Source organism: Fulmarus glacialis, unplaced genomic scaffold (genome assembly GCF_000690835.1).
Source record: "Fulmarus glacialis isolate BGI_N327 unplaced genomic scaffold, ASM69083v1 scaffold14594, whole genome shotgun sequence".
NCBI classification, from domain to species: domain Eukaryota; kingdom Metazoa; phylum Chordata; class Aves; order Procellariiformes; family Procellariidae; genus Fulmarus; species Fulmarus glacialis.
This window is the reverse complement of record NW_009208805.1, coordinates 22001-47628: the sequence shown is the minus strand read 5'-3', so window position 1 is coordinate 47628 and position 25628 is coordinate 22001. Positions and strand designations below refer to the sequence as shown.

Genomic DNA, 25628 nt, shown 5'->3' with positions numbered 1-25628 from the left:
CTACTGTCTTCAAAGTGCTCGAGATTCAGGTAGGAAAAACACCTCAATTCTGATAGAGTGTAGATACTAATAACTAATTAAAGCAACTTTTCCCCCCAATAACATACTACTTTGTGTATAAATTGTCCAAATCAGGAAACCCAAACAGAACTCAAATATTGAAATACTTAAACATTCATTTTGCACCAAAATATATGTTACACTTTTCAAATAATATTACATTGTTTCTCCAAATAAAGACAGAAAAATAGTTTTAGAGATTACCTGCTGGCAAATTGTTCTTAGCACATATCTCGCATACTCGCTTAAACTAGCAGTTTCTATAGAAACAGCTTTTCCACATGATTTCAAAGTGTGAGAGGAACCCCAGATTTCATCCTCATTGAGTTCATCTAGTAAGCCTCTCATATGGAAGTCTTCACTCTTCAAGGAGTTGACATTGTTGCTGCCAATTTCAGCGTCGCCTGTACAGCAGAAGCACAGGGTGAACTTTTACCCAAGCCCCCGTGCCCCCAGACCGCTTACCCACTGAGGAACATCTTTGGAGGCACAGGCCAGCTGAGGAGTAAAGCAGGAGTGAGGCAGTCGCATTCAAAAAGGGCAGCTGAACTGACTCTGAAAATCACCATGTTCAAAGTATTGTCCACTTGCTTCATTTTGCATAGCATGTTTCTAATGGGTATTTCAGAAGCAGGAAAAGGTTTATACAAATCAAACCACTATGTGCTCGACAGGAAAAGGTCTGTGAGTGTATGGAATTGCTTTGGCAGATAAGGAAGAGTTGGGTTACTCGCTCTTCTCAGATGCCCCTTTTCCAAGTCTTCTCTCTTACTTTGATTTATTAACACTCCATACATCAAGAGACAAGTTTTGAGCAGTGGCCCCTTAGCCCACCTTACTATTAACTTCCTGACAAGAGAAATTGATCTCCCTGGGAATGGAAAAGGGCAGAGCACGCTGAGGGAGCCTGGTAAACACTGGTGAGCCCCTCCTCTCTGCAAGGCACCGGCACAGCTCTATGACCACCATCTACCTGAAACCAATGGGGGCGACCAAAGGAGCAAGGAAAAATACTTTGGACACAAAAAAATCAGATCTGTAGCCGTCACGTTTTACGTGTTTATGGGCCTGAAGCCTTGGACAAGAAGAAGATGCAATTACAGCGTGTAGTAGTGGGGAAAATAGCCCAAACTGCTGCACATAATAGCACCCTAGAGCCTGCAAGGCCATCCAGGAGCATGCATGACAACAGCCTGCATGAGAAGCAGGCTAACATAGCCTAATGTTTTAAGTCAGCAGAAATTCCCGTGGATCTTAACTGATGCAGCACATATGATAGTCATCCCTTAGAAAACCCCTCAGTTTACTATCAAGATCAACAACTAACATGACATGACAAGGCTAAATGGCTTGCATCAGCCACTCAAACACACACACATTCACACCAGGGCCTCTGGTTACACATATGCTAGGAATTTTTGCTAAAATCTACAACTACCAGCAAAATATTTCAAACTGCTACCAAGGATACTGACAGCCTTTCAGCAGCTGCAGCCACATCCCCAGAATACTACACATTTACACAGAGTGCTCGAAACACCATGGTGCACTGGGTCCTCCTGCGCACTCAGTTCTCCCATCACTGTTTCTGTGTTCCCTGGTACTGCACTACCCTGGACGAAAAAAAAGATGAGGGTTTAGCAGAGTTATTGCTAAGAAAAACAGCCAACGCTTGTGCCCTCACCCTGGTTTGTGCTGCTTTTAGAGTTACTCCTAAATAAACAGCATACAATCCTTTTTTTAAAAAGACTGAACTTGTATTTAACAGTCTATCCAAACCAGAGCCCTGACTCGCTGTGACAGACCAGCCTGTACCCAGACAGGACCTCCCTGGCTGGCAGCGGTGGCTGTGACCCGACAGCACATGTTTCATCCCCGACCCCTCAGCCAGCTCTGCAGGGCCGGCCCGGCTGGCTCACCCAGCTCTCCACTGCGGCAGGCACGCTCCTGCCCCGACCTCCTGTGCACGGCCCATTGCAGCACAAGGAAGCAACTCCTTACAGAGAGGGAAGAGACTGAATAAACAGCGTTGTCACTCATGAGACAGATCAGAAATGATTTTTAAGTAGGCCAATAGCAAAAGAGCAGAACATACCCAGAGAAGTGAAAGCTGTTACAATCCCTCTGTTCCCCCAAATTCAGGCAAATCCGAGAACCCCCGTACCACTGACCCAATGGCTGGTAGAGCAGACACATCAAGCCCTGCAGAACCCAAAGCCCAGGTCAAGCTCATTGCAAAGAGCGTGGGAAACAAGCCGACGGATGTTTGTGCCCAACGCACGTGAACAGACGGCAGCAGCAAACAGCCCATCCACACCCTCCCTGCACTCCAGCATCTTATGAGCTTGTAAGCGCAACCATATCAAGCCCAAATCTGTACCCATGAAGGACAAGAGGGAAGAACCTGCAAGGCAAATAATACGATGAAGAGATTGATACCAAGCCACACATGAAGCTAAAGCCATCCCAGAATGCTTTGATAAAACTTGTGAAGACATTTAATACACCCTACAGCAGTTGACTGCAGCACTGTCTGTCTTTTGGGTAGAGATTATTTTTTCTAACATAGATTTCTACTCATGAAGCTTCCTCAGCATAGAACTGCAACAGCTATCATTTATCTGATGCTTTTCCTCGGCAAATCAAGTACAATTTTTAAATAACTAATGCAGGGTGCCAAGAAGAGACATCTCCAAATATAACATTTTGAGTATAGGAGGAGATGTGCTACAGTGAAGGCACAAACAAACTGTGTGTCCAAAATTTCCTTTGTACCACTCTGCACCAGACCCTATCCAAACCATGTCCCTGCATAGAGATGAAACAAGTGTTTACACTACACACCATTAATGAAGAAAAATATCAAATCTCAGCACTCTGAATAGTAAGAGAACATCGATAATGGCCATAAACGTATTTCAAACTCACTCTCAGATCCATCAGTCCATCCCAGATAGCTAACATCTTTCCCAATATAGTCACATCATTAAGGATCATGGGGTTTTTAAGACATTTCTGAGACACTGGCCAACAGAGAATATAATAAGGGCACTCTACGTGGAGATATACCTCTCTGGGTATGTCCACATCTGGAAGATCTTGCTTGTTTAACTGGACATTTACTTAGCTCTAAAAATACACATCGCCATAGGTCACAAGAGCTTTAAGTGAACTTAAGCCAAACCAAAGCTCTGAGGCGGTTATTTGTTTGGAAAAATAACACACTTGTCATTTGTGGAGAGTTGCTTAGCAGTGATTCCTTTGCAACTTCCACAATGACAGACACATGTGATTTGTGGTAAAACACAGAAAAAAGTGGGAAAAATTATCTGAGACTGTATTTCCTCTCTATATTTAAGAGGGACTCGCCTGAGTTTGAAATGTACTGGGACTTGGTGGCAGGGGTAGGGGTCAAAATATGAAGAAGTCACATCTGCTTAAAGCCTCATCAGCTGATGCTGACTCACCAGAGAAAAATTCTGTCTCTTGACCTGTGGCGGAAACGCTACTCGCATGCTATAGAAGCACGGATAGCATCCACATTTTTCTCCTGTCATCAGGGTTTTCCTTTCCCAGAAGCATTCCCAGGGAAGTGACTAGCACAATCTGTTTTTTACCCAAACTCTAGAACAAAAACATTAGACATGACTCTGCATAATCTTACCAAGCATCAAAATTGCTTTTAAGACTGCAAACACAGCTCCCACTTCTATACTGTTGTGAGCAGCAGCCAAGAGGTGACGATCGCAAGAAGAACGAATTCCAGGAAATAATTTCCCTGTGGAAAGAAGAATAAATCTTGTAGAAAATGGTTGTTATTTACCAACTAAAATGTCCTTTGTCCAAATCCTTTTCATCTAGAATAGCTATAGAAGTACAATAACTGAATGAAGAACTGAATTTTCTAAAATTGAAACTGATGGCCAACAGGTAAGTCAATAAAATCAACTGGGATACCTGGTTATGATGTATTAATATCAAAATAAGCTATGATAATTTAAATAGAAAAAGGAGCCTGTCATTTCACTCTGTCCATGTAAACAGTGAATTTAACCACAACAAGACACTGAAGTGTATTTTGATTTTGACTTCACAGATTTAGGGAATTACTTCCCTCACCTAGTCTTCATCACAAATGAGGCAAAATTAATTAATATAAATGCCTGTTGCACAGTTAAGCCTAATTCTGCAGCTCAGAAGCAGATGGCAAAAGAAGTCAGTGAGTGCTTTTTCTAACTTGAAGGAGAAGGTAAACAAACTGAAAGACAGGGAGAGAGAAAGGAAAGATGAATCTACCACCTTTCTGAGGTGGTTAACTGAGCCATATGTAAGAAAAGTCTGTAACGTGGTCACATTTTGTTTGATTTGTACTACTTCCTAGAGTTCAGACTTATGATTTTTCTTATCCATTCCAATCTATTTTTATTTCTAGGGAAGCCTGGGACCATGTAACATATTTCTGTTACGCAGACGGTATTCTTCACAGCTCTTATTTATTTTGCTCAAACATGCAACAAAAGCTCATTCATTTTTGCTCAAAAAAGAAACTATTACTTTTAGATGGAAGAATTTGACACCACTTAAGAGCTGAAAAAATTTTTTTCTTTCAATTTCATTTTCCCATACGAATAGTCTTGTCATCAAATTTGCTGAAATTTACTTGTAAGTCCAAACACAGGTTATTTCCAGTCTTGTTTCCTTTTAACTGTTAGGTGCTTGTTCCTTGTCCTTTTCCTTCCTCTTTTGGTCTGTTGCAAACATACACAGGTCAGACCACAGAGTATTCAAATTTAAAAGGAAAGAGAACTACATTAGTATATTCTGAGAACCGATTTCCTCATGTTTCTTCTGTTGGACTAGATGCTTTACTATACCCCATTTAAAATCGTATTTAATTTCAATTTACATGCAAGGCTACCAACCTGCATGATGTGTATCCCTACTAGTTTCTGTATCACTGCAAGATGACCCACTACAGGAGCTGTCACTGCCCCGACAGTACTTAGTACCAAGGAAGGTGGGGACTGTGATACGTACTACCATTGCCAACAGCAGCACTGGCACAACAGTATTAGTAGGTCCCAGGCTCACATGACTGTTCCAATGAAACTCCAAAACAAAATGAGAACTATCAGGACAGAACAGTTCTTCTAAATGTATTCCTCTTTGCTGAAGTATACACAGATGCTGTGTTAAAACTTAATTTTCTTTTTTAAGATGTAATATTAATATGGCTGAGTTTTATGTCATCATTATGCCATACCTGAGTGGCCAGGAGTTGATAATGAATAAGTTTCAGCAATCTTCTATAGTTTTACATGCATATAAAACATTTCCCAAACAAGTAAGAATAGTACGTATCAACTTTTCACTAGTGAAACATCTGTAATTTTAAACACCCCATCATTTCTACTTGCCCTATGGATATTTTCACACGTGAAATCTGAAGCCATCAAAAACGAGCTGGGTTTACTTTCTGAAATGAAAGGACCACGCAGCAGGCAACTTACCTGTTCCCTGGGGAAAGAGGCAGACCTGGGGTGTCCTGAAGAGGTGCAGGAGTAGCCGACAGGTCATCCTCGCCCCCGGCTCGGCATCTGGATCTCCACAGGCTACGGAAGATGGGACGTGGACATAAGGCGTCCGCCCAGGACCTCACAAGTCCCAGTGGCAGGCCTGAAAATGTTCTATCTCACAGCCCCATTTTAAATGGGAATACAATAATTTCATCACAAGAATCAGCATTTATGGCCTTGAGTCATTAAAAAACAGGGAAGAAAAGTATGATTTTTGGTAAGCAAGAGACCTAATTAATGGCAGAAAAGAATACATGGTTAAAATGGCTTTTGACAGTCAAAGCAGGAATAAGAAATACAAATCCAAGCAGAAAGTGAAAAGAAATGTGTGAAGTGGCCAACAAAAAGGACCATAGCTACAGTACTCCAAGGCTGGAGGTGAAGACAATGAGGTCAGAGAGAAAATGCCAATGTCAGGTAGACTGATGCCAGAAGGAAATGCACAATCTGAGTAGGTCTGGCAGACATTTCAGCATATAGCGTAGAGCAGAAAAGTAATGAGCCGAAGGTGAGGCTGCATAACAGAAGAGGACAGTGTGCTGCCAGCAACTCTGATACCACTTGTCACATGTGGGTTCTCTGATCTAACTTGGCGTGACTCCTTTTGGGAACTACAGGGACACACATGCTGCAATGCACAATAGGTGGCATTCCATACAAGAATGCAGTTCAGAACACACTACTTATTCAATCAATGCAGATTTCTTAAGAAGTCGTAAGTTCTTCGTTTTAAGTTTTTCTCTTGGTATTTTCTTACCAGCTGCGAGAAGAGAAGGCAGTGCAACGTGCTGAACTACATCTTCCAGAGAAAAGCACTGCCGGGCAATCAATATAGCAATGAAAGTGGCCAGGGAATCGTGGAACGACAGGTCACTCACCTTGAAGGAAAAACATTGCAAGGCTTCACATAACAATGCATACACCACTGCCACGATTATTAAGGAATTAACTAGAAGAATAAACAGTAAAATGTTTACACATAAGCATTTGTCTCTACATTTTAATGCATTTCCCAAACATTTTATGGCAAATACTGATAGCTCTTAACTTAATTTTAACAAACACCTATTTCAAATATCACAAATTAATTCTGAAATAAAAAACATTAGTCTTATAAAAACCAGAGAAAATTTTATCATTCTATAAAAACTGATAACATCAATACTCATTCCTTAGCTTCAGGACAAGAATATGTCCCCAATGTACATAGCTTCAATCTGTTCCTAAAGGCATATGTAAACAAACTATAGATAAATACATTGAATCAGATACTGGACATTAGTCACCGTAATCCTGCTGACTTTAACAGGACTACAGTAATTTACACCAGGTGAGTAAGGAACACCAAAGTGTACCACCCCTTCTACAATCTAAGAACTAACACCAAAACAGGGTCGTGAAAATAGAGATAGTTATTTGCACATCCCTCAGCATTTTAGAAAAAGTATACGGACATGCTTCCTCCTTTCAAAGAGCACCTCTGATATTCCATATCATTCCATTACAAAGAAAAAAAAATTTACAAAGAGAAAACTCTAAGCACTGCCCAAATTCTACATTAACCCTGAAGATACAGGAAAGAATAAAAATCAATCAGGAATCTCATTAAAAGCCTTGAAAACTCAAATGGATACAGGACTAAATTTGTCTCAGCTTTTGTATTGAACGGAAACCTTACTACACTTCTAAGCGCACCGTAGGTAAATAGGTTGAACAGGTACTTCAGAAGATATTGAACTTACATCCACGCTGCAGAGCAGATCATTGAAACCCCAGACATGATTTGAAGAGCAGCAAAGAGCTTTTACAACCCCTAACCACTCTGAGCTAAGCACCGTGCAGCATGCTGTCAGCTCTGCGCAAAGGTTTGCTATGTCATTAATCCTAGGAAAGAAGAGAAAAACTAATACAGGATCAAGTTATTTTGTAAACAATAAATATTTAGGTCAAAGCAGATCAGTGCTTGGTAGAAGAACTGGTGTTTCCTTACTTAAGGTGGGGGTTTATGTCCAAATGTGATGTGTACGCTACTGTATATATAACCTACTGTTACTCAGTTGTGGACAACTGGAGCATCTGGAAAAAAACCAGTATGTGACTTGCATCCCATAACTTGCATCCATCCAATCTACAGTAGCACAGGGCCTTTATTTCGTGTAAACCCTACTTTCGTACACCGTGTGTTCGTACCAGCTTCCCTACCTGTGCTGAGCTGCCCAGGAAGAGGGAGGGAGCACCCAAGCCCCCACTGCCTGCAGCCCACCACGACAGATGACCTGCCCCTCTCTACAGGGGCACACTCTGACCTGTCCTCCGTGCTGCCGCACAAACAGCAGCTCTGTCCTCTTTCATGCAAAAATGTCACGGGAAAGCGGTGTGTGTGGTGCACATCTCCCCAGTCCCCAGGCCACCAGTGACATCTCATTGCAGGAGCCCTCCCTCCCTGTGCCAGGCCACCACTACTGTTTAGGAGGGAGGAGAGAGTCATAAAATCAACTGGCATTAATGAATTTTACTTCACAGATCGCATACTGTGTAATGTGTGATTTGGTGTATGACTCAGAGTTATGTAACATTTTAAAAAACAGAGCAGAGTTGACTTATCCCAGTGCAAGTTATTTTTTCTCTGTTCCACAGTGAAACTCGTTTGGCCACATTTAGATGTTCCCCTTTGTTGCTCTTACAAAACTGCTTCCTCTCAGCTGCTCTGCTCTGCCAAAGATGCCACATATTTCACCGAATCACAGAATGGTTTGGGCTGGAAGGGACCTTGAAAGATCATCTATAGTCCAACCCCCCTGCGATGGGCAGGGACATCTCCCACTAGACCAGGTTGCTCAAAGCCCCATCCAACCTGACCTTGAACACTTCCAGGGATGGGGCATCCACAACTCCCCTGGGCAACCTGTTCCAGTGCCTCACCTCATCGTCAAACATTTCTTCCTTATGTCCAAGTTAAATCTACCCTCTGTCAGTTTAAAACTGTTGCCCCTTGTCCTGTCGCTACAGGCCTTGGTAAAAAGTCTCTCTCCATCTTTCTTATAAGCCCCCTTTATATATTGAAAGGCCGCAAGAAGGTCTCCCCCAAATCCTTCTCTTCTCCAGGCTGAACAACCCCAACTCTCTCAGCCTTTCTTCACAGGAGAGGTGTTCCAGCCCTCTGACCATTTTTGTGATCTCCTCTGGACCTGCTCTGGACATTTCAGAGATGGCTTTATTCTGGGGACCCAGAGAAGGATACAGGAACTGCATACACTTTGGGCAGGAGTCAATCAGAAAAGAAAAGGAAAACAGAAAATTCCACAATTTCCTTGAGTTTTGTGATCTGTCAGCAACCTTAAAAAAGACTGTCAGCTACTGCTGCATCTAGACCTAACTATCAAGACAAAGAATTTCTTAATAAAAATTGGAACTGAATCAGAACAGAATACCAAGTTCTGGTGATTTTGATTGTGTGAGAGGAATAAAGGTGTTGGGGGCAGAGGTAAAGGCTAGATCCAAAAATCAGTGTCCGCATCACAGACTGCAGAATGGAAAACCAGGGTAAAACAGTTTCAACACTGCAGTGGTACATTTGCACAAGAAGGCAGAGTTTGAATGTTTACACACTGGAAGGAGGAAGCAACTGAAAGAACATCTGAATTATGAATGAAAACATACTGTCAGTGTAAAACCCTGACACTGTTTTACTGCAAGCGTTCTTCACTATACTTCTTGTCAGTACCTTGAGATCTAACCTATACTTAAGACCCAAGAAGTGTCATGATGGATCAGACCAAAGCTCCACCTGACTGTGACAGGAGCCAGCACCTGCTGGTGTCAGAAGACAACCACAGTAAGACAGTGCTGGACAACCTGTTGAAGTACAGATCTTGTCCTTAACTCTAATCACTGGAGATCGACTTGAACTGTGCACCATGAGGTCTAAGCTACTCTTAAAATATAACTGACAGCTGTTATAACTCTAGTAGCTTCCATCCAATAAAACTCTTAACACTTCTTAAAAAATATTTTTTTAAAAATCTGTAATTACCTATGAAGATGAATTCCATAATTAATAAATCACACATTTAATAAATTAAACCCCGATTGCATCAGGAGAAGGAAATGACCTAATGCAGAACCTTCCCTCTTTTACAGGCTTCTAACGAGCAAAGATTATGCTGAGCTGTTCTGTCTGAAACGCTGCTGATACAAAAAGCTTACTGACTGTCTTACAGTGAGTACTTTCTACTTGTTACTCCCTTCAGTTAAATTATGCAGATTGATTTAATGAAATAACTCAGAGGAAACTTACTCAATAAATTTTCAGCAACCAGAAAGAGTAATGAATGAAAACACGAATGAAAAAGACACAAACCAAAAAGGTGAAAGGAAACCTCATATACACCATGTAAAAATCCATCCAGTTCCAATTCCAGCACGGTTTGCCTTACCTTCCTGCATCTTGGTGCCCCATGCACACATTCATTAGCGCATTGCAGACAAAGCTGTAGCGGTTGGCTGCGTTATCGCTCAGGATCTTGCCCAGCATTGAGTAGTTAATGCTGTGAGCAGAAGGATTCTCGATAAAATCTAGCATGAACTCTGGGTCCCAAAGCAAATTGGAATTTGAAGGCTGAACATTGCTGTATATCGTTTGCTTCACCTTAGAACAGGCACTACTGAGGACCAAGAAAGGAAAGAGTTGCCAAAAAACATACTTTGCAGAAATACTGTTGAACATACCACATGGGATTAGAAAATCCTAGTTTGGTTACCATTCTGTACACATTTTCAAACTCGTTTTTGATAAGAAGCATCTACCAGAAAATAAGGCTGATACATCAATTTCATTCAAGTTTTCCTGCAAACAAAGTCTCAAGTTTCCAAATCGCTTCTATGACATTTCTATGACTGAACTTGTGAGCAGCTGGATAAGGACCACACATTCACTCCTCACTAGCAATAACTTCCTGGAGCATCAGATGCCTCTCCATGAACTGTAACAGTGCTTCATAACGCTGCTCCCCCTCTTTATGTGTTATGACACAGTGAACTGCAGTGGTGGCAAGAAGAACTAATTAAGGAAAAATGAGAAAATTTATCTAAATTTAAAAACTCTACATTTGGTAAAAATGTGACATAACAGACAACTTTTTGAAAGATGAAATCAGTAAACAGAGAAAAGATACTCGAAGGTCATATTTTGACATGAACTATTAAGACAAAAGATTAAGAAATGTTCCAGGCTAGGAAACGTACATGTTAATTGGCTTTCTTCGGGGAAAAAAAAGGCTTTAGTGGAGAACACAGATTTCACACACAAAATGTTCTAAGGAGCATTTGTCTCAAGCACTGGGGTTTATACCACAGCTGGAAACAACATCCATATGGACAAACTTCACTAATTATCCCAACTGGGATAGACAGTATGGGAAGACTTCCTCACCACTGAGGGCGGGGGGGGAATCTATTAATTGAAATTAACTTCACATACATGAAACCTTTGGAATTTTTTAGAACTCCACTAGCCCCAGTATGAAAAGACAGAGGAAGCACTGTACTGCCTGGAAGGCGTCTGTGAACTGAGGAAGGATCGCGATGTGCACGGAAGCGCCTGGACGCGGGGCTTGGAGGGCACCCCTGGGGACATCCTGTCACTGCGCAACCCCTGCACACCACTGCTCCTCATCGGGATGCTCCAGGGCAGGAGGAAGAGGCCATTAGCAGGATAATTAATCTACAAGACGGGTAATGCCTGACGTTAACCCTTTGCTCTAACAGCCAGTGTAACAGCAAAGAAAGAAAACCAACCAGTGGAAAACAAATACCGCATACCTCAAACATCCAGCACTATGTGTACCAGCATCCTGGGCACATATATGTCCCCAACACTCTGTCATTACAGCATTTACCTACACTTACGTCCAAAACCCAAACAATACAATATCGAGTATGTGAGCAAAGCAGCCTCTGAAACTGTGCTTGCACAGGAAGTAACGCTGGGGGAGTGGTCAGAAGATAAGATTGAAAAAAAAAAAAACTGAAGGAATGATTTAAAAAAGGAAGTTTAGCGAATACAACTAAATATACCAAGCATACTAAACCAAAACATGCAGCTCACTTAGTAAAACCCAGTGATAAGAAATACTGCAGATGATATTAGAAGCCATTTCGAAGCACTGCAATATAAGGAAGGTAAGTCTCTAAATTTGAACATTTATGAACTGCACTTTATTGTCGCTTCAGATTGACTTAGAGAGAGAGAAAGGAGCTAAAAAAGTTGCTGCGTAGAGACAACTGGTTTTTCTTTTGTTTCAGTTGTAGCAAGGAAACCAAGAAGAAAACAAGCGTAGCACTATTACCTTATACACAACTGTTTAAAAAACGTATACATAAATTTTATTACCAGTTTTCACAGAATTTCTAACTCCACTTGTCTGAAAAAAGGGGCTTCAAATCAAGTGCTGTATATCACATATTTAATATATAATTTAATACCTTAACTATCTCTATATTACTAGATGATGTTTGGATTTGCTATAGTAGGTCAGTATTAATAAAAATGGGGTTTTTTATTGTCTTACTGAACTTTAGGTTTTAAGTAGAAAAATGAACACTTCTGTAGTTCTTCTGTTTCATATTTCTTTTTCCTAGTGTTTCTCATATTAAATGCTACTGTTCCCATGTATTTGTAAACCTATTATAATACTATTACTGAGAACTCTTTTCCTGCTCCCTGTGAAATGAAAACCACAAATCTGAAATACGCAAACCAAAACCAGGTATATAAACTAGGAGTGGAAACAGTAACTGAAGTGGTTTGTAACTCTCACAAGATGCATATTTGCATATGAAAGGTTTCCACTCCCCCTTTAGAAAGTAAGAGCCAAAAATACAGCATATGGGTACCTAAAATATTTTTTTAATTTAAAAATCAAGGAACTGAACATTTGAGCATAAAACTTCACAAACTCAAACATGTTTGTGCCTCTCCCCACATCAAAGGAAATATTTAATAGAATATTACAGCTGCGTCAGCTAAGATTTTGTTATTTTCCATCCAACATTGTATGTATTACAGCCAATTTGCTAATGCATTATAGAAACCAAATCAGTCACATCGCAATCTGCAAAAGCAAAGATGTGTGGGGAGGGGTCCAATGCTGCGCGGCACAGCTGACTCGGCAGCCGACCTGACGCTGACAGTCCCCGCTTCCCTCGCCCCACGCGTGCTCGCTGCGCGCCAGCGCTGCTTGCTGAAGCAACCCGCTAAGCTAACCACAGCACTGCAAGGAGGGCTCAGCCTCTGCTCCTCCATGGCAGGTACCAGCACAGCGTGAGGACTTCACAGCCTCAGGACCACACGCTGTGCTGCCACGGCCAAGAGAATTGCATCAGTAAAGGTAGAGCAGCAAAGGCAACGGCCTATTTTCCATGGAAAGCAAACCGAACTGAAACCACAGCAGCCTGCATCAGTCTACAGGCTAGGCAGTGGTGAGAAAAATCCCATTACCACCCACCTGAAGAGGTCTCCAAACTTGCTTCTCAGGTGACTACAGGACACGTACAGATCATAGAGGTAAGCTAAAATACACCTTTCTGGGGAGGAACACTCTGAGGGATTAACGACGTGCTTTACCACCCCGCACAACCTGCAAAAATAAAACCATTCTGAGTTCATTCCAAAGCACCTTAGAAGTGTGTCTCGTATTGTTACATATCACGTAAACCTCACCATTAGCTGGGCAACGTGATGACAGACCTTGCATCTACAGGCTGATGGGGCTCATGTGAAGTTTGGTGTCACCCGTGCGCTTCCCTGGGCCCCAGGGAAGACAGGACACAGAGGCACTCGGGGAGCCCAGGGCAGAATGGGGCGAATGGGTAGGAAATCAAGATACAGAACTCCCCCCTTTTCCTAGGTTACAAAGCATGCAGGTCCCACCAGCCCCTGGCAGTGGGGAGCGGGCTGCAGAGGTGAGCCATCCGCTCCACTCACCTGAGCTCACTTACAGCCTTCCAATAGCAGTACGATAGTTGGTCTCACTACCTGAATCTGAACGCATTTTTTGCTTAAGAGAGAACACCAAAAATACTTTTTGGAAAACTGTAGCTGCCACAAACCCTTCAAACACTTGTGCGGTTTGCTCCGAGTTGAGGATGAGGCAGGCATGGTAACGCCGCAGAACGGCGACGATGCAGACGCACAGCCCCGTTGTGTAGCTTCCTGCCAGGCTGGACGATTTCAGCAGCAGCTCTGCCTCCACAACGCTCAGCTCATTCAACAGCTGAAAACGCATACACAAAAACAATGAATTGAAAATAACTTCCAAGTTAAACATGTAAAATAGGTGCAGAAAAAAAATACATTATGGAAAAATTATGGCAAACAAAAACGAAATCCCCTACTCACTACAGAATAAGTGAAAGAGAGCAAAATAAACTGTCAAAGTATAAAAAACGTCCTTCAGAACTGCTCTTCAGAAATATGTGGCATTTCTGGCACCCAGATACTTTACTGTGTAATACGATGGTTCAGTCTGAAACAGTGAAGCCCATCATAAAATACTTTGTGCTAAAATAATCCAGAATTTTATTAATTTTGAAAGATTTAAAAATAAAATACATCTATTGATTCTCTGTAATTGTCAAAGTAAGACAGAAGGGAAGTATCTGGCACTCTGTTTCAGAGGTCAGGAAACTGAAACAGATAAAAGTGCACGGCAGCAAATCAAGAGAATCTGCAGTCCAGGTCTTGGTTTTTTTCTGGTTTCACAGAAAATGTATCACAGCTTTATCCTGACATAACCCCCCCAAAAAATGAACTCTGTTCACCTGTATTGCAAAGTCTAGAAGTCCATTGATATTCAGTGCTGGCTCCATGAGATCAAAGATGAGCTGTATATGGTGAGCCAAGGGAAGATGGTATGACGTTCCTGAGGCAAAACTAGTTATCTGTTCGAGAACGTTACTGGAGATCTGTGAAAATAAATGTTGAAAAGTCATATGGTGACTGAGGGCTTCTCAGATACACTAGTGCTCCAAAAATCCTATTTTGTAAGTGGTAATAGCAAGTGATAGCATTTTGCAGATAAAAGCGCTAACAAATTATGCATGAGTATATCTATTACTCTACTATCCTGCAACTCAGTCATAATGCCATTTTATTTTCAAAACTGACAACACAGAAAATGCTGTTCTGCTGCTTTCAGCTGAGAGTCAAATGGTTCTTAACATCTACAATACTGATTTTTATTCTGTGGGGTATTTTGCTTTAAAGAAGAGGCAGAATCATTTTTCTTTTCATCTTACTGCATTGTGATTTTTTAATTGATGGTTTTCAGATAATTAATAGCACGCTATCCTGCAAACAAAACGTAATAAATTCATTTAAAAGACCAGATCTAAAGATGTCTTACAAATTAAGTACCAAACATGTACCTCTTCTACTTTGTTTCTTATGTTAGCCTCTGGTTATTAAAATATACTTAAAAACAGTAACACCTGACAAAATGATGAAATCCTATGCTGATATATTTGCACACTTACAAGTCCTAATATAAACCAGGAAAACCAGGCTTGTCATTTAAAACAAATTATTTATGTTCTCCAGTCAGCCACCAATACAGCTTTTTAACAGTAAAGGTTGACTATAAATTCTAATATCCAGAAAAGAACAAACTGTATTATCCACCAGCTTCTCAAAGAGACATACTCAGCTGTCCTTCATAAACACAGATAGAGTAACATATCTTATACACATGCAAGAGATTGGTTAATAAGTATCTAATTTACCAACGAGCCCCAGACAATGCTGTTAATGGAAATTTATGTAAAATTTATTTCAAATTTTTCATTAAAAAAATCATAATCATGACATCAATAATAACCCAGAAAGCTTCTTGAAAAACAAACAAACCAAACACCCAAATATCTACTGAAGCAGGTATTTTAGAATACCAAGGCAGCATTTTTTCTCTTGCCTTTGAAGAAGCAGCGCACTGAAAATTCTTGGTATATACAAAACACTTCTAGAAACCTAGATTTGCTTCCTATTTGGTATCTCTACAGCAGAACGTAAAAAACTATGATTTTATACAAGGGAATTACCTGAGATGTCACCTGATGTTGATCAAAATAGGACAGTTGCTGTAGTTTTGTGAACACGGTCTCTAGCGTTGGAAATGCTTCTTGTTTGGTCTTCCTGGCTTTTTGCCCTTCATCCCCAACTTAACAGATAAAAAATTACTTTGGTCATTTTATATTTAATGGCACCCTAGTAGTTTTGCATTATCACTGATTTAAAAGACAATAAAAATCTTAATAAGCTTTACATAAAACCCTACTTGCCTCAGTTTTCCATTAAGCTTGGGACAAATATACGCCACAGCATGTAACAATATCAAAGCTACTTCGAGGTTATTCCAATACAAAAAGGTGACATCCAAGAAAAACTGAAAAACAGTCACACAGTTTTACTCAGAGGGTAAGGAATACGTATCACTCGCTGGCCAGTATCTCATATTCCAGGCTTTAGCCTAATGCAAGTCTTTACAGCCAAGTTGTTATAAAGGAAAATAGGGATTTCTAACCACAGTGGCCCTTTGCCGCCCTGGCGCAGCCGTAAGGCAGGCCAGCAGACTGCACTCTGTGCTGCGGGACTCTGGTCAGTACTTCACCCAGTGACTGTGAAGGGGATGAAAGCCAAATTATGTGATCAACATGCATGCCTCCAGACAACTTGCTGAGCACCTCACGGCTCCCGTGATCTTCACTACAAGCTACCATACAGCGGCGTTAAAGCATTTACCACCCATTTCAGTAGTACTCTTCTTATTCAGAATTTTGAGGATGTCTTTGGTAATCTTCTTCAGCTGATGCCTTGCTTCATCACGCTCCTTACCAACACCATAAAGGAGAATCATGCGCTGGTTACACTCATGACTTGAAGATTCATCCTGAAAAGACCAGATACGAGTGAAGTCTCTCTTCTTTTTTCTGTCATCACCTGCAGAAACCCAACCCGAGTAGCCCAGTCTGCAATAAACAATAACTAACTCTTCGTCACAAAAAGCATCTCCGGTGGTTATCAGTGTGGAGGAAACAGTGCCAAATGAAATCACTAAAGAGTAGAGTAAAAATACAGAGGGAAAAAATGTAATCTGATACTACGAATTCTGTATCTATCTATAAGGACAGAGTCAGATGACACATACGGATGACCCTCCTAACTGTCCCCTGGATTGATATTCAGTAGCAGATTAGTAAAGAGAAGACAGATGCCTAGAAACTGTGTGACATTTCTCTTATTATGTACAAGTCCATTGAAAAAAAGATGCAGCCCAACTCCTAAAATTCTATATAGTTTATTTAAATTGTAACTGGTTATATTTAGTCTTTTAATAAAATGTATCATATAATGTTGATGCACTGTATATAACTTAAAGACTTGGAGCACTGCTCTGCAAATCATGTAAGGTATAAATATTTTGTTCAGTAATATACTTACCTTCTCCAAACTAACCAATCATTACTTCTTCCAACTACTTAAAAAGTTTTTAAAAAATAAGGCTGTATACAAAAATAATATTAAAGAATCACAAGGCAAAAAGGTAGTAGACAGGAGTGCAACTCTACGCTCAGAAAAGTTGCAATGTCTTACAAAACACATGCTCTCCTTTAAAAATAGTGACTCTGTTAGTAGGTCAAAAGCAGGAAGTAAACCTCTAATCATTTTTAAAAATTCTATTTCTCTCCCTCTTCTAGAGGAAACAAAAGCAAAAGCACTGAGAGCGTCACCTGGAATTTGCAGCTGTCTCTGGCTAAGAAACCAGTTCAAAGCCAGAGGAAGGTCTAAGTCTCAGAACCGGGATGCACAGCTGCTCCTCCAGCCTCTCCTTGCTCTGTGGGATTTACACATGAACACCGCTGCCTGCTCACATGGTGAAGACCTGGAGGAACTGCGAACGACCCTCCCTCAGCAACACTAGCTTCCCATCGTAGGAAATACCCAAGTGTTTCATCGCTTCTCAACAGCACACTACGGTAATCTCCTGTTTGATTTTGGGGTGGGGGGAAGGTGTGTGATTTTGCATGCTTAGGGAATACTTCCTTCATTAGGACTAGACTTGGCAGCTGAATCTGTTACATGCTTCAAAGCATAAGCCAATTTATTTCTATCTTACAGACAGAAATAAAACTTTGCAGCTCTGTAAGGAAGATGTCAGGGATGTTTGCGCATTGGCTGACAAAGCATCTACTCCCCTGAGTGCCTTATTTTACAAAGGCAGAGATCATACAGAAATACAGCGATTTTTACAATTGCATCACTACACACCTGAAAGTTAGTCCTTTTGAAATGCAAGACTGACTGATTCAACATACCTGCCTGGCTTTCCCAGGTTAGTTTCCCAAACTGGTTAGTTTGGATCAGACTTAGTCCAAAAACCTTGCTCAGATCAAGACCAACAGTTTTCAGCCCAGCCCGTTACCAGTCACGCGGATGCCGGCCGCTCAGTGCTTGTGGATGACTGGCTGGCCGACGCGCTCTTGGTTTTGTGGTAAGAGCGGGCTCAGAGGGGCGCAGCGCTACGCGGAAGTCTCAGCGACTTCACGCAGGCGCTCACTGCAGAGCACAGGAGCCTGCAACTCCTGCGCAACTCCTGCGTGTCGGCTCAAGTCAGTGAAGTTTAAAACTGAAGTTTTAACTTTATTTGCAACACAGCACCAGTAAAGCAACTGATTCAGGAAAATGACAGGATAAACTGTCAAACTATAAGTAAAGGTATACATGAATACCTACATAAATAAAGCTACAAATAACTTCAGACTTTGCTGGCAAATGTGTAACCACTGAAGGAACAGACACCGCTAGCTGTCCAAGCGTTCATACGTAGGGTAGAAGAGCAGGAACTCCTCTCTCACTTTCTTCCCCTTGGAAGCAACAAACAGTGACTTTGTTGGGTTCCACATCCACCCTTTGAGTACCCGAGTGAAATGGCAGCAGCCTGCGAGCAGCTACCCCCGGGTCTGAGCAGAGGGAGGGGAAGGCAGAGATCAGCTTCAAGCACAACCAAAAGCGAGGCTGAAGTGACGCCACTGGGAGAGACAGACGGCCAGCCAAGCAGAAATACAATAAAAAGGGGCATTTGATTCCTTTTACTTCAGGCTGGCACTGTTAAATCTGCAGTCAAAACAAGCTGAAATGCTATCCCTTTCCACACTGAGGAAGATGCAGAAAGGTACGTTTCTCCCTCCTCCCTGGGAGGAGAGAGGCAGTTTGGGCAAACGTGTGTCAGATGAGCGAAATCGCAGCCCAGCAGGCCCGCGTGCGGCACAACGGCCTCGCCGCCGGCAGAGTGTGCCACCACAGCCCCTCCGCCCCACGCAGACCCCCTCACCAGCTCCTCTCGGGTCTTGGGGAAGCCGTGTGGGAAGCTCAGGAGGTTAGGATGGAAGCTCAGGAGGTTAGGATGGAAGGTCACCTCAGCATTTCAAGTCACGGAAGATCAAACCAGGCCACTTTACAAACATGGCTACATCTAGCGCTCTTCTCCTGTAGAAACCTGACATCCTCGGTAAAATAAAATATAACTTACAGCAGTCAAAATCCCCAAAGAAATGTTCCCAACACAAAAATTAAAAAAGACTAAAAAGGTTGAAGTCTTATGACAGATATAACTCACAATTTCATTTTTTTCTTTTTTGTTTTTACAGGGAGGGGGGGAAAAGACAAAGTGCAAATGAAAGCCACAACCAACTTCAGCTACTCTAGAAACGACAGCAACTGCACCAGCGATAATAAAATCAGTCAAGTCATTTTTCCTTTGCTTTACACAATTCTGTTTGTGGTGGGCATCACCATGAACGGCCTGGCAATGTGGGTCTTTTTTAAAATATCCAGTAAATCCAATTTCATCATCTTCCTCAAGAACACTGTCATTTCTGACTTCCTCATGATTTTGACTTTTCCATTTAAAATCCTTAGCGATGCAAAGTTGGTATCGTGGGTGTTGAGAGGGTTTGTTTGCCAGGTCACCCAGGTTGTATTTTACTTCACCATGTACATTAGCATTTTGTTTCTTGGTCTAATAACTATCGATCGCTATCAGAAAGCCACTTCGCCGTTCAGAACATCAACACCAAGGAGTCTTTTAGGTGCCAAGATCCTGTCCACAGCAATTTGGATATCAATGTTTGCTCTTTCATTACCCAACATGATTCTAACGAACAAGAAGAAAACACCTAAGAACGTAAAAAAGTGTGCTCTCTTGAAATCCGAGTTTGGCTTAGTCTGGCATGAAATCGTAAACTATATTTGTCAACTTATCTTCTGGGTTAATTTAGCAGTCATAGTTGTATGCTACATACTCATAAGTAAAGAACTGTACAAATCCTATAAAAGAACAAGATGCACAGGAAAGGCATCCAAAAAGACGGTAAATCTGAAGGTTTTCATCATTATCGCAGTGTTCTTTATTTGTTTCGTGCCGTTCCACTTTACTAGAATACCCTACACGTTGAGCCAAACAAGAGACGTTTTTGAATGCTTTGCTCAGAACACCTTGTTTTACTTGAAAGAGAGCACGCTGTGGCTGACATCGCTAAATGCTTGCCTAGATCCATTCATATATTTTTTCCTTTGCAAATCATTTAGAAAGTCCTTGCTAGACATGCTGTGCGAGCACACAGCATCATCAGAACTCAGAGCACGAATAAAGGAGCAGAACGAAGGAGATGACACAGATGAGACGCCACTCTAGAGCTAAGAACTACCCATACCCCTTCTGGGCCACACACGTTTATTGGCGCGCGGAAGCAGCATAAATCCTGCAGAAGAATATCTAGAATTTCACAGACTTCTTTAGAAATTGTCCTACAGATAAAGCACAAGAACCCTGGAACCAACATCACTGGTTGCAAAAATGGTGAAACTAGAAATCTTGACTAAAACAAGAGCACCACGTGATCACCACCTCCATGCTTGTCAGAATTGCTAGGAAGAAGTTTGAACTTACAGTTGGAGCTGTAAGGAAAAATTAAAACAGAGTCATGAAATGCTACAGATGAGATTATGAACTGCAAAGATTTTGCAGAAATAGCTTAACTTGGGCCAGAGTAAAGTCCATGACAACGCAAGATCGGGGAAATGCAAATAAAATCCACAGTAAATGTCATTTTTAAATACAGTGAGTTGTCACCTTGTACGCAACTGGCAGACAAACAGAAATATAGGACATACGTAGTTAAGCTATTTATCTGTGCAGAGTTTTGGTAGCAGAATAACATTTTGCTTATCTCATTATATGCTTCCAAGTGTTAATCCATTGACCAATAATTAATAGTTGTATGTCAGAGGAAATTATTTCATAATCAGGCTTATCTTGATGTCAGTTAAACCTTCAAAGACTTCACCTTACTACATGAATAAACAAAAATGTACACTTTTATAGAGAACAATGTATTATACTAGAAAATACACAAAGACTCAATTTACAGAATACTTAGATCTTAGGGGAAAAAAAAGTTATGGTAAAATCTTTACTTATTATTAAGGGCAGCTTTTTTGTACTATACAAAAAAATTTAACCACCTCCCCTTTTTCATTTGGAAAAGTTGGAAAAAAAAAAAACCACGGAAATATTTTTAGGTACATAACATTTTCAGGTATCATAACAACCACACATTGAAAAGAACCTAGGCTATTGTAATAAATTATGGTTCATTTATCATCACTGCAAAACAGCTCCAATTCAGAAATGTTTCACCATCGTGCAAGAGCTCAGTCCTGCCAAAAGCCACTGCCTGTCTACCCTTCTCTGGTACTTATCTGTGCCTGGCAGGGCACTGGGCATTTTTACGACTGATATCCAATTTTCTAGAAAGTTAAAAAGACAGTTCACTTACTCTAGCACCCAGCCTTAGAGTTTATGCATCTCTTATAACCTGCCTGGATGAATTAAATATTTTAGAAAACGTTTCGTGCACTGCTTATGCTGGTATATGCACCAACACTGATTACAATCAGTAACTGGGTTACACCACAGAAAACAGGACACCATAATTTCCCTGGAATCAGCGCTGCCAGTCACTCCAGAGCACGCTCTCCACAACCAGCCCCATGGGGCCCAGGACTGATCAGCTCCAGCTGATGCCCAGAGGGGACGCGCGAGATGCCCCACTTCCACCCGACACTCATTCCCCACATTTTTTGTACCTACACATACAGAGCGGCAGTTATCTGGCAGCTGCTTTTCCTGATCAGATGAGCTGTTCAGACAACAGATACTACAGCTATCTGTGTACCACAGAACAGTCACCAGTAAGATACGCGGAGGCACTTAGTACCTGCCTCTTACAGTTGGAAACAGTGTCAAGAGGTCCGTCTGGAAGAAAATGTGGAAGATGCTGCCTTGGACATCAGTCCTGGGGTATTGAACGGACTGTCTCAGCTTTATGTAGTCCTTGATGAATGAACAGAAGTCGGGTCAGGCAGATAGGGACATGTCATGCTGATGACAATGGCAAGTGTGACCTTCATCCCAGTCAGCCTCAAGGCTCTTTGCTCTCTGCCAGCCATTTAACACCGACATCAGCATGCACACCTACATTAACCAAAATGTAGATACAAACTTACTGTCAATACAGCTGCAGCCTGAGAACCTCAAAAAGCAATCCATGTCTGCCCACAAAAGGATGGCTTGAATGTGAGCCATTTCCCGTATGGCAGCAAGCAAGGAGCCAGAACCCTAAGTCACATCAGTTGACAGGCAAATACAGGACAAATCACATTACTCAGTTAAACTTATACTAGAAGTTCTGTTTACAGAGAAATGCACTAGATTCCAACATTATACGTAATAAACGCATAATAAACACAAAGCATACCATGCAGCGGCAGCAGCTTCTGCCAGAACCAGAAAGTGGCTGTAACCAGCACGCTCTATCTCCTGGCTACACTGACACCAAAATAAACCAGAAATCCCATTCTGGAGATCAAAAGTCAAGCTCAGGTTCATCTGTCAATATTAACAGGCTACAGAGGGAGGGTACAGTTTCTGAATATGTCAGTGCACATGATTTTGTAGCTGAGTAACCCATTGTAAGGGTGGCTCTGAGCAGACTTTCTGGTCACGCATCTGACGACGACTAGTGCTGTCCAGAACAGCGGAATTCACACACACAAACAAGAACTCAGAGCTGAGTTTGAGAATTATCCTGCAAAACTGTCAGGAAACATTCTGTGGTTGCTCATCCCACGTCTCTAAAGGAGCCAGATCGTAATGGCACAGTGTAGGTGCCATCAGGTCTGCCCCACACAAACGAAAAGCCGGAAAATGTGCCTGTCTTGATGGATATGGCCATTTTTTTTTTATTAGTATAGGAGAAGGTAGTGTACTTTCTGACAGAGAGCAAAAGAAAGAGAGAAAAGCAACAGCAAATGTGATTAACTAACTCGGGCAATACACGAAAATGAGGAAGGAAACAACACACCACACCAACAGAAAAAGTCTCATCTTTCTACACATTTCCCCGTTCCTAATACTTTGCTGGAGGCTTCTGTCAGCAGAGGAACAGCAGATGAACCGGAGATAGCCAAAGACCCCTCTCTGAAACAGTTGCTGCCAGGTTTGCTCAGGTACTTGCACGATCGGAGCGTTCACGTGATGTGATGGGGCACTCGGTCATCTGGCTTTCAGATGTAAGAGACTGATAACTAGCAGTGTGCATCTTATCTTGAAAATGTTATTTAAATCTGTGCTGAGAAAGGAAAAATGGTGTGTGCTTGATAAGAAATACCAGAAGTCGCTTCCCCAGAAGCGCCTTGCTTTTGGGCCAGAACTGTAAAATTTCTATTCAATGTTAAAATACATTTAAAATAAAATACATAAAATATATTTCCATGTAAAGGTGCTCTAGCCAATCTGCTGTTATACCTTGCTATTATATTATCTTAGGCCTCCATAATCAATATATACCATTTTAACTTTTCATTAGACGTTAGTTTGTAAACAACTTAAACTTAGGCAAAGATATAGATTTTCTATGAACTAGAAGAGAAATCGGTCTATTTAATGCACATTCAGGTTTTGTGTTTGTTTGTGTAAACGTGCCAGTCTCTGTAATGAACATGTAATTTCAAATACAGAATGTTATGTTTTCTCTCTCCTTTTCACCCAAGTCTATTTCAAACAATGGGAGACTTTGCAAACGAGAGTATTGTCAGTAACTCCAGTGGAGCACCCTCCTCCGCACCGTGCCACCGAGACACCACAGTCACCCACCTGGTCTTCCCAGCACTGTATACACTCGTCTTCCTTCTGGGACTCGTACTCAACAGCCTAGCTTTTTGGGCTTTCTTCCACATTCCAAGCACATCAACTTTCATTATCTACCTGAAAAATATCTTAGTTTCCGATTTCATAATGACCCTGATGCTTCCCCTGAAAATCCTGACGGACTCTGGCCTGGGACCATGGCAACTCAAAGCCTTTGTCTGTCGCTTCTCAGCCGTAGTATTTTATGACACCATGTATATTAGCATAGTGCTACTTGGTCTCATTGCTTTTGACAGATTTCTCAAGATTGTGAGACCTTTTGGGAAGTTCTGGGTGCAAAACCTGACCTCAGCAAAGATCCTTGCGGGTCTGGTCTGGCTCTTCTTCTTTGTTCTCTCTCTGCCTAACATGATCTTATCGAACAAGAAAGCAACACCCCAGTCTGTGAAGAAATGTGCCTCGTTGAAGAATTACTTCGGACTCAAATGGCATGAAGCTGTCAATTACATCTGTCAGTTTGTCTTCTGGACTGTTCTCATCCTCATGCTTCTATTTTATGTAATTATTGCCAAAAAGGTATATGAGTCTTATATAAAAACACAGAAGAAAGACAACAGAAGCAAACAAAGGATCAAGGGGAAAGTATTCATCATTTTTACTGTGTTTTTCTTGTGCTTTGCCCCCTTTCATTTTAGCAGGGTTCCCTATACTCTGAGTCAAATGACCACCCGAATGGACTGCCGTCTGCAGAACCAGCTCTTTGTCGCAAAAGAAAGCACTCTGTGGCTGGCTGCCACAAACGTCTGCATGGACCCCCTGATATACATGTTCTTGTGCAAACCGTTTGTAGAAAAGGTTTTATGCAGGAGAGTAAAGACCTTTCGGAAAACAGTTCATACAAACCCCAAAACCGAACTGGACACACGAATCTCTGCTACTGAATCTTGATACTGCAGCTTCACGCTCTACAGTCTCTGCATATTCATAGAGAAGTTAAAAAATAATTTGTTTTACTTCTGCTGTAGAAAATGAAAGAGCAGTTGTACTGCAATATTAATACTTAATAAAAACAGCACAATGGATTTCCCTATTTATGCTCGCTGCTTAGCCTTAATAGGCAAAAAGCTGTCACTCAAACTGCCGACCCCAATCTAACACCGATCTTCCCCCTGAGCTGTGCTCTCTCACTGACACCACCATCATTAATCAAAGCTGTGGTAGCCCAGCCGTGTCTTGGTTGTGCCTGCCCAGCCACAGTACTGCTGCACTCACACCACAGAGATCTGTATTGCCTCGGAATCACTTGTGCGACTTCACACATAACCACATCAGTCCAAACAGAAAAATAGTGTCAATGATGCATAAAAATAACAACGATCAGTTGTTAGTCTTGCATTGTTGTGCTGGCTCTGCAAAGCTAACGAGAACAGAGGTTTTTCTGATTTGGTCACTAAATCATGTCCACCTCACAGAATACAGACAAACCGTAGCCTATGAATTAAAATACCTTCATATAACTTAAGACAATCTACAGAATAATTCTATCCACTTTAAACAAAAAAAAAATTACTTGTTAAACCTTAAGCAGCTTACTGACTACAGCTGCTTCTAAGGACAATTTAGCTTTATTTGGGATTAAAACCCAGAGCTATTGATTTTATATGTCAGTAATTCTTACACTGGGTGTCAGCTCAGCTGGCATGTCACAGGGCAGGGAAGAGGAGGAACT

General features: G+C 41.5%; 3 protein-coding genes across 3 annotated transcripts in view; 2 read left to right on the top strand and 1 right to left on the bottom strand.

The window, feature by feature from the left end:
- The window catches only part of MED12L (mediator complex subunit 12-like), a 48096-nt gene extending 30452 nt beyond the window's left edge, over positions 1 to 17644 (bottom strand). The window contains exons 1-12 of the mRNA XM_009576629.1: positions 17562 to 17644; positions 16432 to 16658; positions 15732 to 15850; positions 14457 to 14600; positions 13746 to 13909; positions 13142 to 13273; positions 10073 to 10300; positions 7379 to 7520; positions 6394 to 6514; positions 5571 to 5672; positions 3725 to 3838; positions 265 to 464 (exon numbers count right to left, since the gene is read on the bottom strand). Of these exons, the coding sequence (XP_009574924.1) occupies positions 265 to 464; positions 3725 to 3838; positions 5571 to 5672; positions 6394 to 6514; positions 7379 to 7520; positions 10073 to 10300; positions 13142 to 13273; positions 13746 to 13909; positions 14457 to 14600; positions 15732 to 15850; positions 16432 to 16658; positions 17562 to 17644 (1776 nt within the window). The remainder of the gene's footprint in view (positions 1 to 264; positions 465 to 3724; positions 3839 to 5570; positions 5673 to 6393; positions 6515 to 7378; positions 7521 to 10072; positions 10301 to 13141; positions 13274 to 13745; positions 13910 to 14456; positions 14601 to 15731; positions 15851 to 16431; positions 16659 to 17561) is intronic.
- A 479-nt stretch (positions 17645 to 18123) lies between these two features.
- P2RY12 (purinergic receptor P2Y, G-protein coupled, 12) lies at positions 18124 to 20383 on the top strand. The gene is made up of 3 exons (XM_009576628.1): positions 18124 to 18299; positions 18789 to 18862; positions 19338 to 20383. Exons 1-3 carry the CDS (start codon positions 18124 to 18126, stop codon positions 20381 to 20383), a joined length of 1296 nt encoding a protein of 431 aa, XP_009574923.1.
- A 3432-nt stretch (positions 20384 to 23815) lies between these two features.
- On the top strand, positions 23816 to 24847 carry P2RY13 (purinergic receptor P2Y, G-protein coupled, 13). The gene has a single exon (XM_009576627.1). It carries the CDS (start codon positions 23816 to 23818, stop codon positions 24845 to 24847), a length of 1032 nt encoding a protein of 343 aa, XP_009574922.1.
- The last annotated feature ends 781 nt before the right edge of the window (positions 24848 to 25628 follow it).